The sequence below is a fragment of the Camellia sinensis genome, chromosome 9 (assembly GCF_055761805.1).
Source record: "Camellia sinensis isolate YWXY chromosome 9, ASM5576180v1, whole genome shotgun sequence".
NCBI classification, from domain to species: domain Eukaryota; kingdom Viridiplantae; phylum Streptophyta; class Magnoliopsida; order Ericales; family Theaceae; genus Camellia; species Camellia sinensis.
In genome coordinates, this window is record NC_138969.1 from 123,378,251 (window position 1) to 123,392,082 (window position 13,832).

At 34.5% G+C, this 13,832-nt stretch overlaps 1 protein-coding gene across 1 annotated transcript; it reads right to left on the reverse strand.

The window, feature by feature from the left end:
* Window positions 1-4,961: 4,961 nt before the first annotated feature.
* LOC114288827 (aquaporin NIP1-2) lies at window positions 4,962-12,569 on the reverse strand. Its single transcript, XM_028232417.2, has 5 exons — window positions 12,225-12,569; window positions 10,190-10,414; window positions 7,044-7,241; window positions 6,882-6,943; window positions 4,962-5,429 (listed from the first exon to the last, which is right to left on the reverse strand). The coding sequence occupies exons 1-5, from the start codon at window positions 12,372-12,374 to the stop codon at window positions 5,210-5,212; spliced, it is 855 nt and encodes a 284-aa protein (XP_028088218.2). The 5' UTR covers window positions 12,375-12,569; the 3' UTR covers window positions 4,962-5,209.
* Between the last annotated feature and the right edge of the window lie 1,263 nt (window positions 12,570-13,832).

The following is a 13,832-nucleotide window of genomic DNA, read 5'->3' on the forward strand; positions in this document are numbered from 1 at the left end:
AAGACAAAAGAAGGCACATCGGCCAAATAGAAACTTAAAATTGTTCAAGCAGAATGAAGGTACAACTTAAGGAAGAAAGAGTGCACAATAAAAAAACAATATCCTAAGCACTAGGATTGGTCTGAGATTGCTCAACCTCGGCTGTTGGAGTTGTATTAGTCTCGGTTGGCCTCAATGCATTCTTCTCTGCCACTATCTCGGCATCTATTTCAAGCAAAGTCTGATCCAAACTCTTTTCATCACATTGGACCTCGGCCTCAAAAGTGGATGGTTTGGGAGAGACTCCCTTGGAAGCCAAGTCATCCTCCTTATCTTGAGTCAAGTCTAGGACTTTCTCATTTAGGGTGGGGGACTTGGCATCAGTGCCAGCGTCCTCCTCCTCTTTATCAGCATCACCATCCTCGGCATCATCCTCGACAGCTTCTTCGCTAGAGTCCTTGGGCTCTGGAAAGAAAGGCACTTGAAGTTGATTGATGTCTTGGAGTTCAGAGTTCATTGGGACAGATAAATTGTTGAGCGTTGCCGTCTAACCAAGGTAAAAACCTTGGTTGCATGCTAGGTTGACTTGCTCTTTGTATTGGTCACGGATGGCGGCCTGCATCTCTTCGTAAGCCTTTTCATCGACCACCTTGACCTCGACCTCGTTTGAGTCAAGGGCCTCTTGAAGCTTAGCCTCTAAATCAGCTACCTTGGCCTTGGCAGCCTTAAGATCGGTTATGGCGACCTTGGCTTCAGCATCAGCCATTTTTGTTTTTTCCTCGGCTAAGTTCTGAGCAGCCTTGCAAGCTTTGGCTTGATCTAGCAGAGCATGATTGTTGGCTTCGACATGATTGAGAGAGGAAAGGAGCTTGGTAGCTTCTTTAGTCTTCTTTGCTAACTCATCCTTGTCGTCTCGATCTTAACTGCGTACGAATGCGCATGCTGGATAGCCTACAAAAAGTAACACATATTAGTAAAATTTGACTAAGTGTAGAAAGTCTGTAAAAGAGTAAATAAAGAGGATTACCAAGACTGAGTGTTGTATCATGAGGTCAAAGTTTTTATACACATGGACGTCGGCCATGTGATTCATGTCCTCGAGAAGGAGAACGACCGTTGACAAGGCGGTACCGACCTCCACGTCCTTGATTGCGCTATCACCGGCCATCAAGGGTCTGTCCCCTACTATGACCTCGTGCGCCCAGGTCATGTTGCAGGGAAAGCTGCTGCCTTCGGGATGGTCGGACCTCAACTTTTTGGCCAGTGGGGCGTCGGGCGATGGGGCCTTGGTTGGCCTTTTGTTGGCAAAATGAGTGCTCTTTTCAGCCTCAACCAGTTTGGAGATTGGTACAGTGTCCTCAGAATCAATCTGAGTCACTGTAGTCTTGGCCTTAGCCTTCTTGACCCTCTTTGGCTTAGGCTTGGATTGAGAAGGAGAAGAGGAGGATTACAGAGTCACTGCCCCTGGGATGTTGGCTAGAAAGTCCTCAACAATTGCTGGTTTGCGGCCCATTTCGTCGGCAGGGGAAGCAATTGTTACTTTTGTGCTGAAGTGTATTGCTGGAAGGGCGGTTGGGGGATTAGTTGGGTCGTAAGTCGATGCCTTTGAATCTCGACGTTTGTGGCTGCGAGTTCTGCCGGCAAGAACAGAAATTGGAGCTCGGCGTCAGCGTTGGCATTACGATGGAGGAATTAGTTGAGGGGCTGAAGTAGATGGTTGCTCAACTAGGTTAGAGGTGGAGACCTGATCTGGCCTTGGAGATGAAGTTGTTGGTGGAGTTGTGGTAGAAGGAGGGGTCTTACTTTGGCGTGGAACGTCAGGCAAGGCCGACTTGTATATTGGTATGTAATTCAGTAGAAGAGGGACCTTGCGTTTCTGCACAGGGAGATCTAAAACCTTCTTTAGATCTCGCCTGGGAACGAATGATTGCCGAAATCCCTTCGCTAGCTGAGGAAGAACTGCAGAAAACAAAGAGCAAACATTAGCAAAGATGAATAAACTGGCAAGCCTTAACCAAAATGGAATTTCAGTACGAATGACTAAGTCTTACCATTACCCTCTTTAAAAACTGTTCGGCTCAGAAGATAGAGGTGGAGGTCGTCATCAGGTGAAAACTCCTAGTTGCCCAAGATGATGAAGTAATCATCTCCAGCACCCTTGTTAGAATCTGGGAGGTCGGCTATTAGTTTGAAGGCGGTGGATTTGGGCTTAAGGTAGTATATGTAGCATTTTTCAGACTTAAGGCCACACATGGTATAGCAGAATTGGATGTCGGCTAGAGTGATCCTAGCTTTTTCTTAGAATGCTAGTTCAATTATGACATTTATGACCCTATATGAGTTTATGGTGAGTTGCATAGGGTTAAGTTTGTAATAAGGGAGGATTTCACGAAAGAGAGTGTCAAGGGGAAACCGAAGTCCACATTCGATGAAGGCAACCAATGAGAAAGGCATGGTGTCCCCATCCGGCATAATGGAGTCCTCCTCCCCAGCTTGCCTAAGCTGGATGTCGGCTGGGATGGAAAACTCTATCCTAAAGTATTCAAGTTTTTCTGGGGTATCTACCCTCCACTTTAATATACCCATTATCTCGACTTAGAGTGTTTTGGGATGAATGTCAGAAATAAGGAAATGGTAGGGATTGATAACCTTGGCTAAAACCAAAACTGGAATTGAGGCAAAGGTTTTTGAAGATCTAGGGGGAATTTATTTCAATTTTCCTAAAGAATGTGATTTCTACCAAATCCCAAACCTAAGTCTATACGGAAACAAGAATTAAGGGCAAGAATCTGGAAACAAGGCAAAGAAAAATAGGAAAAAAAACATGATTCAGAGTCAAGAAATCATTATTTTTTCAAAGAAACACTGAGTAGGTATGTGTGGATATGCAAAGGGCAAGAACAGTGGCAAAAATCATTAAAGCTTCAAACCTATGAGCATTATGTACGTATGTGCGAGAATCATGAACCGTATGAATAGACACAAGGACATATTGAATAGCATGAATCACAGGAAAATACGAGATTCAAAATACAACAGGGATTCAAGAACAAAAACTGATTTGCAATGGCGACAAATAGCATATAAACATATAATAGATTCAAAACATATCAAAGGAATAATGAAAGACTGAAAATGGAGGAAATCAGTGGCTTATTAAGGAAACAAACGCCGGGATGAGTATCGCCGGAGTCAGACGACGTGAATGGTGGCAAACAGATGATGAAAAGGTTGGTGGAGGAGGTAATCGGAGCAGTTGCAGAGCTTGAAAGCTTGAATAATGGCGGTTTGGGAGAGAGGCGTTAGAGAGAGAAAGTTTCAAGGCAAAATGAATACTCAAAAGTGAAGAGACCGAGAGAGAGGAAGAAGTTTTTTCAAAATTGTGAAAAGGTGGCAAACCATAATGATTTTCCTTGGACGACATGTCTGTCAGGCGGCGTACGCAGAAGTGACGCGATCTGATGGCGCGTATCAAGTACGAATCAATACGAGAAGGACGCGTGGCAGAAACGATTGAGAAAACTGTGCGTGACAGCTCATGCACAGACAAAACTCTTGGAGTTCGTGATTTAATGGGGCAACAACCTCGGCAAGAGAAATGATCTCACTTAAAGAACTTGGTTCTTGGTTCTTGATCCCTGATAAAAATGGACAATAGAATCCTGGGGTACGCGAAGCCGACGTAGTAAATGAACCAGTGATTTAGGTTCCATCACCTCAGGTTGCCGAGGTAATAGAACCTAGGGACAGTTGTGGGGGCATATTTTGTGAATGACAGCACATGGCCAAGGTGACGCCGACGTGTCAGTCGAGGTACCACGTGGTTTGTTTATGCACCGAGATGATCTCGGCTAGGCCGAGGTTATCTGTGGAGATATTAGAATCCGAGATGAATGGAAAAGGGATAGGAGTCCTAGAATTGGGGAGGACCTCAGTCTGGATAAATATAAAACTCTTAGGGATTTTTTCTCTATCTAGTTGAGGGTCCAAGACGAGCATTGAGCCAAAGTCCATTAAAGCTGGGCTTCTACAGGGATCAGGTTAGTGCTGGCTAGAAAAGGAAGGCATCCTATTGGGTCTAAGGTATGCTTTTTACGTTCTGTCTAGTGAGTTAAGCACTATTGGCTATCTTTAAGAGATAATTACTGACTTGATCGTCGGAGTGTCCCCTGGTGGGTGAACCACCGCCGGATTCTTATCTTTCTATAACAGGTTGTTTGGGCTTAATCTATTCTGCCGGTGCTCTCCTGCTGAGTTTCCCTATTTGGTTGTGTGGTCAAAAATTAGCACCCACAATTTTCATTAGACTCACCAATAGTATTTAGATTGCTTTTGAACAAAAAACAGTAAAACATGACAATATTCGTATCAATGTTAATTGGATCGGTCTCTGAATCTTTGGGCTTGATCTATTGCACTTGGAAAACTAGTAACATTATCTCTTGATCTTTTAATAGAGTTGTTTGTTCTTAGTTCTGCTTTCGGTCATAGGAATGATTATAAGTCTTTCAAAATTAGAGATATTTGTAAACTTTCAATTAAATTTAATTTTAATATGACTTCACAAAGCAAGAAAATTTGCATTTGAAGTGTTAGTTACAAAACTAGGAGACTGATATCCATAAACATCTTAAGTTTTAAAAGTTGTAAACAATTTTTGAGTTGTGCAAGTGTTTGTGAAAACAAGAAAGCCAACAATTTATACTTTTGTTCATAGATTGATTCAATTTGTTTTAACTTTGTTTGTTTCTACAATAGCAACAAAATGCGTATTTTCGGCACTAAAAGTTCTCAGACACTAAATTGTGCAATAGTGAATTTTTTTTGTCCATTAACATTGCCCCCCTTGAGGTTAGAATCCTGTGTTTGTCCCTGACCTACCCCATGTCCGACTCATTAATGGGAATGGAGTGAAGGACTCAAGCTGATGAGATACAAATGTATGATTTTATAGTTGAAGTTAAGTGACATTTAAGTGAGAATTAAGTAACTAAACAATATTGTTAACACTAAAACAATTGTTCATGGTACATAGCAATTGAATGATATATTTCCACTTATGAATTTGCATATGATTGGGGCCTCTACAAAAGCTCCTAAATTCTTCAGAATGCCACAAATTCATTAATGGAAACATGTACTAACTGTGTGTGCTATTTGACACATTACAACTTTAAATATTAATGTAAAAAAAAAAAACAAAGAATACAAATGTAACGAAATGAGCTTGTCAATTGGAACCACTGCGTCCTACGCTCTTGAGGAAAGAGCCACTCTTGGTAAGTTCACGTAAGGGCTTGTCGGTGAACCTGATGAGATTGTACACCCAAGCACCTGCTATAGCCCCAGATGTTGGTGCAAGTATGTATATCCATATACCCTTGTACTTGTTTGACACAATTGCTGGCCCCAAACTTCTTGCTGGATTCATTGAAGCTCCTGATATTTGCCTGTAACGAATAAAAACCAACGTTTCTAAGTGTTGCAGTGCTCAAAATGTGTACTCTCAGGCTGTGTTTGTTTGCCAGGATTAGGGGAGGATTGGAGTCTGGACTAAAAAATGTCGACTCTGTGTTCAACTTTATCCCCTATTCCATTTTGATGTTGTTGGCCAAATGGGGAAATAGTTGTTCGGCTGGATTATTAATCCCTATTCTCGAAGATAACTAGTATAGTCATCCCTCCAAATTATATTACTTGTTTCATTCAACGGTCAAAAATAAGTCTTCAAATCTAATTTAATGTTAATCACACTCTAATAAAACATTATATACAATAATCCTATGGTATACGAACCTATTCAAAGTTCATGGTATACAAAAAGTGGTTTTTTTTTTCAGTTAATCGAAGGTACAATCCAATTTTTTGTAATAGCAATATTACGTGACGAGAAAGAATACTCAAAAAATTATTCAAAATTTGAGTTGTGTGAGTAGATTCATGGTAGGTATGGCATACAACACATCAAGGATCAATCTACATCATAAACTAATTTTTGAGGTAGACATCGTGAGCAATGATTGAGACCCTTACAAAAACTATACTCCCACAACTCTCACATCATCCTATGAGAGAGAGAGAGGAAAAAAAAAACTCAAAAACACACATGGACCAATTACACACATTTGGGTGTCATAAAGGGTCCCCAAATTAGAGGTCCCAAGCTTTTTCCTAGACATCATAGTAAAAATTTTCGATTCGAATATCAGATGCCCAAATAAAAATACTCAAAAATTTATCCAGAATTTGAATTGTGTTGATCAAATTCATTGTTGATAGGACTCACAACACATTAAATTTTAATTTCTACCATACACTCACTTTTTGAGTAAATTTCATGGTAAATTTAAAGTTTATATATTTGCTTTCAGTGCTGCTACAGACCCCCACTGGGGGTCGACCCCCAGTGACGTGGCGGGCCTTCATTGGCCAGTTTTCTGTTTTTTTTTTTTTTTTTTCTTTCTCCCAATCCCGCAGTGCCACGTGGCACTGGGGGTCGGTGGGGGTCACATTTGCTGGGGGTCCGGCGCATTTCTGATTTGCTTTTTGCTTTCTTCTTCTTCTTCCTTTTTTGGTTCTGCAAAAGGAGTTGACTCCACAACAATGGGCCCATTATAGAACCTAAAATCTCTCACAAAATTTGAACTGCACCTCTACTCAAACTAAAAATAAGTTGTTCTTTAAAAAAATAAAAATAAATGAAAAAAAGCATATGAATCGTACCATATTACCATTCCCCCTCATTTCCCAAATCCTAACCTGGCTAGCAAATGTGGCCTCAATGAAGCAACAAGTCACTGAGTTATTGCAACAATGTGTTTGAAGTTCTAAAATGGCATGAATTCAAGCACATAAAAAAATAATAATAATAAATAAATAATAGCAGGTATATAATGTGTTACCCTGCAAACATCACATTTAGCAAGACAGTAGCTCCAACGGCAAGCCCAGCAAGTTCTCCAATCTGAATTTACAAAAAAATAAAAAAGCAAAGAAAATTATTGGGTTGATGATGAATAAAAAAAGGATTTGAATCAATTACAAAGTGAAGGAGTAGAACTAACAGCTCGGTTATCGGTTGCAACGCCAGAGATGACAAACATGAGGTAGAATGTGATTATGAATTCTAACACGAAAGACTGTGCGTCAGAACCGGTGGGCATGGTTCCGGCAAACTGATCTTGGTCACCGTTGAAAAGTAATCTAAGGGTTCCACTTGCTAGAGTTGATCCCAGGACTTGAGCTATTATATAAGCTGGTACCTATAATACCGTCAAATTGAAAACAGAGTCACTTCATTTAGGAATAGACTATTTTAATAATTTTCAATACAACGGAAATTTAATAAATTGGTACTTATTTGAGAGTGCTTCACATGTAAAATGTTGTAATTCCAACAGTGTTTTCAACCTTAAAATCATTATGCCTCTGTTTAGTTTTTTTATTTTTATTATTTTCCTAATCACTACAAAGGTGACATAGGTTTTCACAAAACAATAATGATTTTGGAGAAGATATAAGATAAATATAATTCGTTCATATGATTATTAATATTAATTAACTTAAATTTTTATAAGTAATTTTTTGAATAAATCCTATAAAATGAATAGTTCGAATAAAAAGTATAAACTAATAATGGACCCTACTGAAAGGGACAACAATCCTTATTATGCCTGAACACACAACAAGCAACCCATTCAGAAGAAGACAAATTTGTCCAACCCAAAAAACCAATTTTCGTCAGCTTACTCAACCACTCACCAAATATAGTTCATATTTCCTAATCAAAATATGAAAAACTCAATCGACAACCACCATAAAATCTATACATTTACAATTTTTTAGTACTAAAACATTAGTATGAATAAACTAAAGTTCTCATTTATTTGGCAATTTAGAAATTTAAATTGCTTTTGTCAAATTATTGAAAATAAATTATAGATATTTATAAAAGCTAAAATAAAAACAAAAAAAAATTATAGAATTTGTAAAACTTAATAATTGACCCCAGTGAATTTTTTATTTTATATTTTATAACCAATAACACTTACTATGACCAAATTTAAGTAAATCTTTTTTTAAGCTATTTGATGTGTTATCAATATATTAATTTGCAACTAAATTACACTGATCTCAACTGAATTTGATGAAAATACAACTCTCATAAGTTTAACATAATTATAGTAGGCTCCCTTTAAGTTTTGATGTACATAACACTAAATCATATTTTCAGTAATAATTTGTTTGTGACTATAGGAATAAAAATAATAATTTTATCATTTAAATTTTTTTTTTTTTGGATAAATTACACTTACCTCTCCTAAAGTTTACCTTAATTACAGATACCTCACACAAACCTCCCGTATTTTTGAAAATAATAGCCATGTTATCCCTTCTGTTAACTTTGTTCCAAATGGTGTCAAAAGTAACATTAAATGACTAAAATATCCCCATTCCATCTTTCTCTCTCTATTAACCCAACTACTTCAACATTGTCTCATCTAACCCCCCAAATCCAACAAAAAGATGAATTAGTGACCTACTCTCCAAGACTATTGCCAATTTCTATCTCCAAGTGAGTTTATATTTAAATTTAAGGAATTATTACACATTCATAAAAAAAAGTTTATGTTTTTAATTATTAATAATAACAAATTTACCATTTTTATAATTATTTTTCAAAACCATTCCTGAAATAAAATTTTCCCTAAATTTAAAGTTAGCATAACTAAACTTTTATGTCCCACCGTGCAAGGCTAGTGAAAAAAGAAAAAGAAAAAAATCTCACAAGATGTAGGAATATAGTCAACGTAACTAAACTTTTAAATCCTAATTTATTTGGTTTCACTTTTCAGGATTCAGTTTCTAGAAAATTCAAATTTTTTGTTTTTGTATTTTTTTTATTTTCACTTATTGTTTTTTAATATTTTAAGTAATTTTTAGATACACTTAACATTAATACACTTAAAAAGATATTTGTGAAAAAAAAATCTTTAAAAATTCATGAAATACCAAAATACAAAAAAAAAAAAATACAAAAATCCAATATATTTTCGTATTATTTATTGATTTTTTAAAATATTTTTTTATAAATATTTTACTTTTTAAATACATCTAAGTAAGGTGCATTTAAAAAAAAATTGCTTAAAATTTTAAAAATATTCATTAAAAACAGAAAATATTAAAAATAAAAAATTAAAATTTCAGAAAATTGAATCTAGAAAATTGAAACCAAACATATTAGATTTTTTATTTTTATTTCTCTTTTTGTTTCCTATTAGAATTCTTATTTTTATTTCTCTTTTTGGTTTTTATTTTTTATTTAAATGTCAAAGTATTATACTATCATAACAAACCTTTCCCGTACAAAGCAATTCAAAGCATATATACACACTATGTGGGGAAAGTGAATCATTACACTTTATTAGTTTAATTTTCATAATCAATTTGAAAAAAAAAATAAATTGAAAAAGAAAAATTAATTTTCTGTAAAAAATTAAAATTAAAAAAAAATGCTCATCGTTTTCACATGATTTGTTTCTTTTTTGGGTGCAAAATTAATTTTTAAATAACTAACAATGCTGCTACAAGGCAATTCAAAACATATACATATATAAAAAAAATTAACTTGGTGTAAAATAATATTCATCATTGTCATGTTGTTTGGATGAAAAGTTTACAAATACTGAAAAATAGGAGGGAAATAGTTACAAGGGTATGTATTGTTTTATAAGGGGTGAAAAGAGTATTTTGGGCATTTCTGTATTCATCGTTGCTAATGTTCTCTTTTTGGTTACTTTTGTAATGTTCTTCTGACAAAAGGGGGAATCTGGCTATTATTTTTAAAAACAAGGAAGGTTTGTGTAATTTTTGAAATTACAGGGAAGATATATGTAATTAAGGTAAACCTCAAGGAAGGTAAGTGTAATTTATCTTTTTTTTATTCAACAGAAATTTAAGCAAACAAAAGTTTATGTATTGCTACTATCTTTTTTTTTTATTAAAATATATATTTTTCTAAATGTAGTATATGTTCGTCAAATTTGACGTAAACTCACTGATAATTTACCCTTATTGTTTATTTAATAGGTCTGACTCTGGAGAATTGACTAGTTGTTAGCTCAATACAAAACAGTGCACTCAAACACAATGGAGAGTTGGTTAGTGTTAGTTTACCAGTTTGCAAGGAAATAGGAAGTGGTAGGTTTACCTGTTTCCAGGGGAACCTCTTGCAAGTAGCAAAAGCAATGGTGACTGCAGGGTTAAAATGGGCACCAGAGATGTGCCCAACTGAATAAACCAGCACCATCACCGCCAGCCCCCACACTATACATATTCCGGGGAACGTCACCGCCTTGTCCTTGTCTAAATTCACCACCACCGCCGCACAACCCGCAAATATTAAGAAGTATGTCCCTAACACCTCCGCGACCAGCTGTAAATTCAACAAACACCACCATACTCAGAATGAGTCTAAACTTTATATAATTTTTTTTAGAGAAATTATAAATAAAAACTTCAAAGTTTTGTAACATAATAAATTTTTAATTTTTAATTTTATCAATTTAAACTCTAATATTTTGATTTGTTTACACGTAAACCATTTATTTATTTTCGTTTAGTAAAAATGGCAAAAAATGGTATCCTAGTCATTATATTTAATGTAGATGTACGCTTTTTTCTATTGAGTTTAATGACTTTTTTTTGGGGGAGGGGGGGTTCAATTTTACCCAACAAAAATAGGTAGATGGTATATACTGAAAAAAAAAATTAGGATTTAAATTGACAAAATTAAAAATTAAAAAAATTACTTTTTTATAAGACTCAAATCGTGAAGAAATTTTTTTTTTTGTAATTTTTCCAAATTTTTTTATACATTTTTTTAAAGGAGAAGGATCCACTCAAATCCAAAATCTAGACTAGTGGCCACTGTTTGGGATTTTGGAGCCCACCACGTTTTAATTATTCGAACCGTTAATTTTGTCGGGTATTTTGTGTATTTCATTCACAAAAATATTTGGTCAATTCAATAACTGTAATTTATTCAATTTATTGCGTTTATCACCAAAATAATATGTAGTTTATTTTTTAAAATACAATTATCTTCCATTTTTTAGTAAAAATCATAATAAATTAAACAAATTATAATTATTGAATAGACTATTTTTTTTGAATAAAATACATAAAATATTTAACAAAATAAATTATTTAAATTATCAAAAACGACACTCGTGATAAACCTGACGGGCTCAAACTAATGGGGATCTGGCTCCTTTTCTGTGCCAATAGTTACTTTCGTCAAAACTTATGAACTAATAATAAAATAAAAAAGGGAGGCCTTTAAAACAAATTATTTTCTGTGCTAATAGTTACTTTTGTCAAAACTTATGAACTAATAATAAAAAAGGGAAGCCCTTCCCTAGATTAGATCGTACTGTTAGATTTGTGAGATTTATTATTGATCTTGTTTCGATAATCCAAACCTTTTAATATGTAATGCTCGTTAAATATTTTATCTCTATAAAAAATCATATTGATCAGATATCAATTGCCATTGATCGGAACACATTTTTCAATTTTAAAAATAAGTTATTAACAAAAATATCTTCCAATCAATGGGTTATAGATATTCGATCAATGAGATTTTTTACAAGGATGAAATATTCAACAAGCTCTACACATTGAACGATTCAGATTATCGAAACGTGATCCATGATAAACCCCACAAATCTAACAATACGATCCAATTCACAAAGTGGTCGAGAGGGAACCCATTCCAATAAACAAAGAGTTGAACTTGCCTTCTATTCATGGATTCAAACTGGAGGTCAAGTTCAAGCAATGAATGCTTGCGTTGTCGACATTTTTTTATAAATTAATAGCTCGACTTTATTCATCTACTTAGAAATCAAATATTAGAATCAAGCAAAAATAAAAACCACCTAATATTTAATGGGTTATTGACTAGACAAAATCTAAAATTTGTGGTGGTGATAGCACAATTTGAGAGCTCGAACTGTTCCTTTCCATCTGGAAGCTATTTTCTAAAAAAGTGTCCCCTTTCAGTCTTTTCATAAACTTTTTGGATAATTAGAGATTTGGAAGGTTGGAGACTGAAAAATTTACTTTCTAATGAACTTAATGACTTCTAATGTTCATTTTCTTTTCATTGGTTTTTCTTAGAAACCAAACAGAAACAGGGGATTAGTTAAACGAGAAAGAGGAACAGAGAGAGAGAGGATCACCTTTTGCAGGAAAGGAATAGTGATAAAACTGCAGCAGCTGGAGTCTTCATTGGTTTTGGGGAAAGAGGTTGGGAGTTCGTGATTCATATCATCATCTTTTATATTCAAAGACATTCCATGGTTACCATTAGCTCCTGCAATCTCAGCCATCTCTGTTATCACAGCTCACAATTCAAAAGAGAGAGAAGAGAGAGAGGAGAAAGATCAGAAGGATTTCTTAGCGATGTTTATGAGTTCTCACCATGGAGAGAGAGAGAGAGAGAGGGTGGATTTGCTCTCCTATGTTTATGAGTTCTAAGCATGATACCTTTACATGTCTAATTTATAGCGACAGAGAGAGAGATTAAACTTTTTTCCAGATAAGGAATGTTATTTATCATCAATTTCATTTAATTACTTTATTTTTTTAAGAAAATAATATACCAATCTACTTTTTATATTATTTTTTAAATCCAGTGATATGTTAAAAAGATAATTAGTTGATATCAACCAATTATCTTTTTGACACGTCACTAGGTCTAATTTTTGGAACTAAATAACAATGTTTTTATTTTATTTTATTTATTTATTTATTTTTATGTGTATTGACATGTAAGAAATACATGACAATGTCACATCTAAAAAAAAAAAAATCAAGATAATGTTATGGTACACACTCTCAAAATTATACTATTTGTACTAATTAGGGTTGCAAATGAATAGCGTCGTTCGTGAACAGACTCGAACTCGGCTCGATAAGGGCTCATTCGAACTCGGTTCGTTAATTTTATTTTTTTATTTTTTTGCGTTCAGATCGAGTTCAAACTTGTTAAAATCTTTATAAATAAGCCCAAACATACTAAAATTTGGCTAATTAGCTGGTTCGTTTAACATTTATTATTTATATATTAAATAATATAAAATTATGTAAAACCAAACGGAGCCTTGGGCTCTCTAGCATTTTTCCTCTACACCTTGATTTACTTGATAATTGTAACTTGTAAGTAGTTATAGGCATTTAAAATTTAGGATTTTGTATGATGTGATCCTACTTTGGAGGGTCCTCATTATAATAGAAATAACGATTCCTCTCTATTGCTTCCTAAGCCTTTTCAAGAAAGAATAACTTTGTTTTCAAATAGATTTATAATATCACGTATCAATTAATGGTTACTAATTATAACAAACAGACAGGCATGCAGAGTAATTTATCTACATAATGTGCATGCAAACACCATTGCAGCATTTACATTCAAAAGCGAAGTTCTTTATATAAAAATCATTCATTTGAAGGAATTTTATCTTTCCATGAGTTATCTGTTGGATCTGAGATTGTTTTTTAAAACTTATAATAATGAAAAAAGAAACTTAGAGCAAAAACACACTTTTGTGTAAGCGGGCAAAAGCCAATACACTAATTATTTTCACCAAATTAAACCAAAATAAAAGGCAAACCTTCAAATACAATCAGAGCAACTCAAATGATAAAAGCTAAAATGGTTTTGCCACAGCCATTTTTAGCGTGGAACAGTATAAAAAAAAGTCATATGTTGATTGTTATCATTTCAATGGTGACTTGTCATTTTGGTCATTCCTATGTTTGGTGGCCTTAAAAAATTATAAAAAGTA

What these genes read in the sequence shown, in the direction of transcription:
- LOC114288827 (XM_028232417.2), bottom strand. Translation starts at nt 12,374, where the DNA reads ATGGCTGAGATTGCAGGAGCTAATGGTAACCATGGAATGTCTTTGAAT. An exon ending in AGAGGTTCCCCTGGAAACAG is followed by an intron (nt 7,242 to 10,189) that starts GTAAACCTACCA and finishes ACGGTATTATAG; the next exon opens with GTACCAGCTTATATAATAGC. An exon ending in CTAAATGTGATGTTTGCAGG is followed by an intron (nt 5,430 to 6,881) that starts GTAACACATTAT and finishes TATTCGTTACAG; the next exon opens with GCAAATATCAGGAGCTTCAA.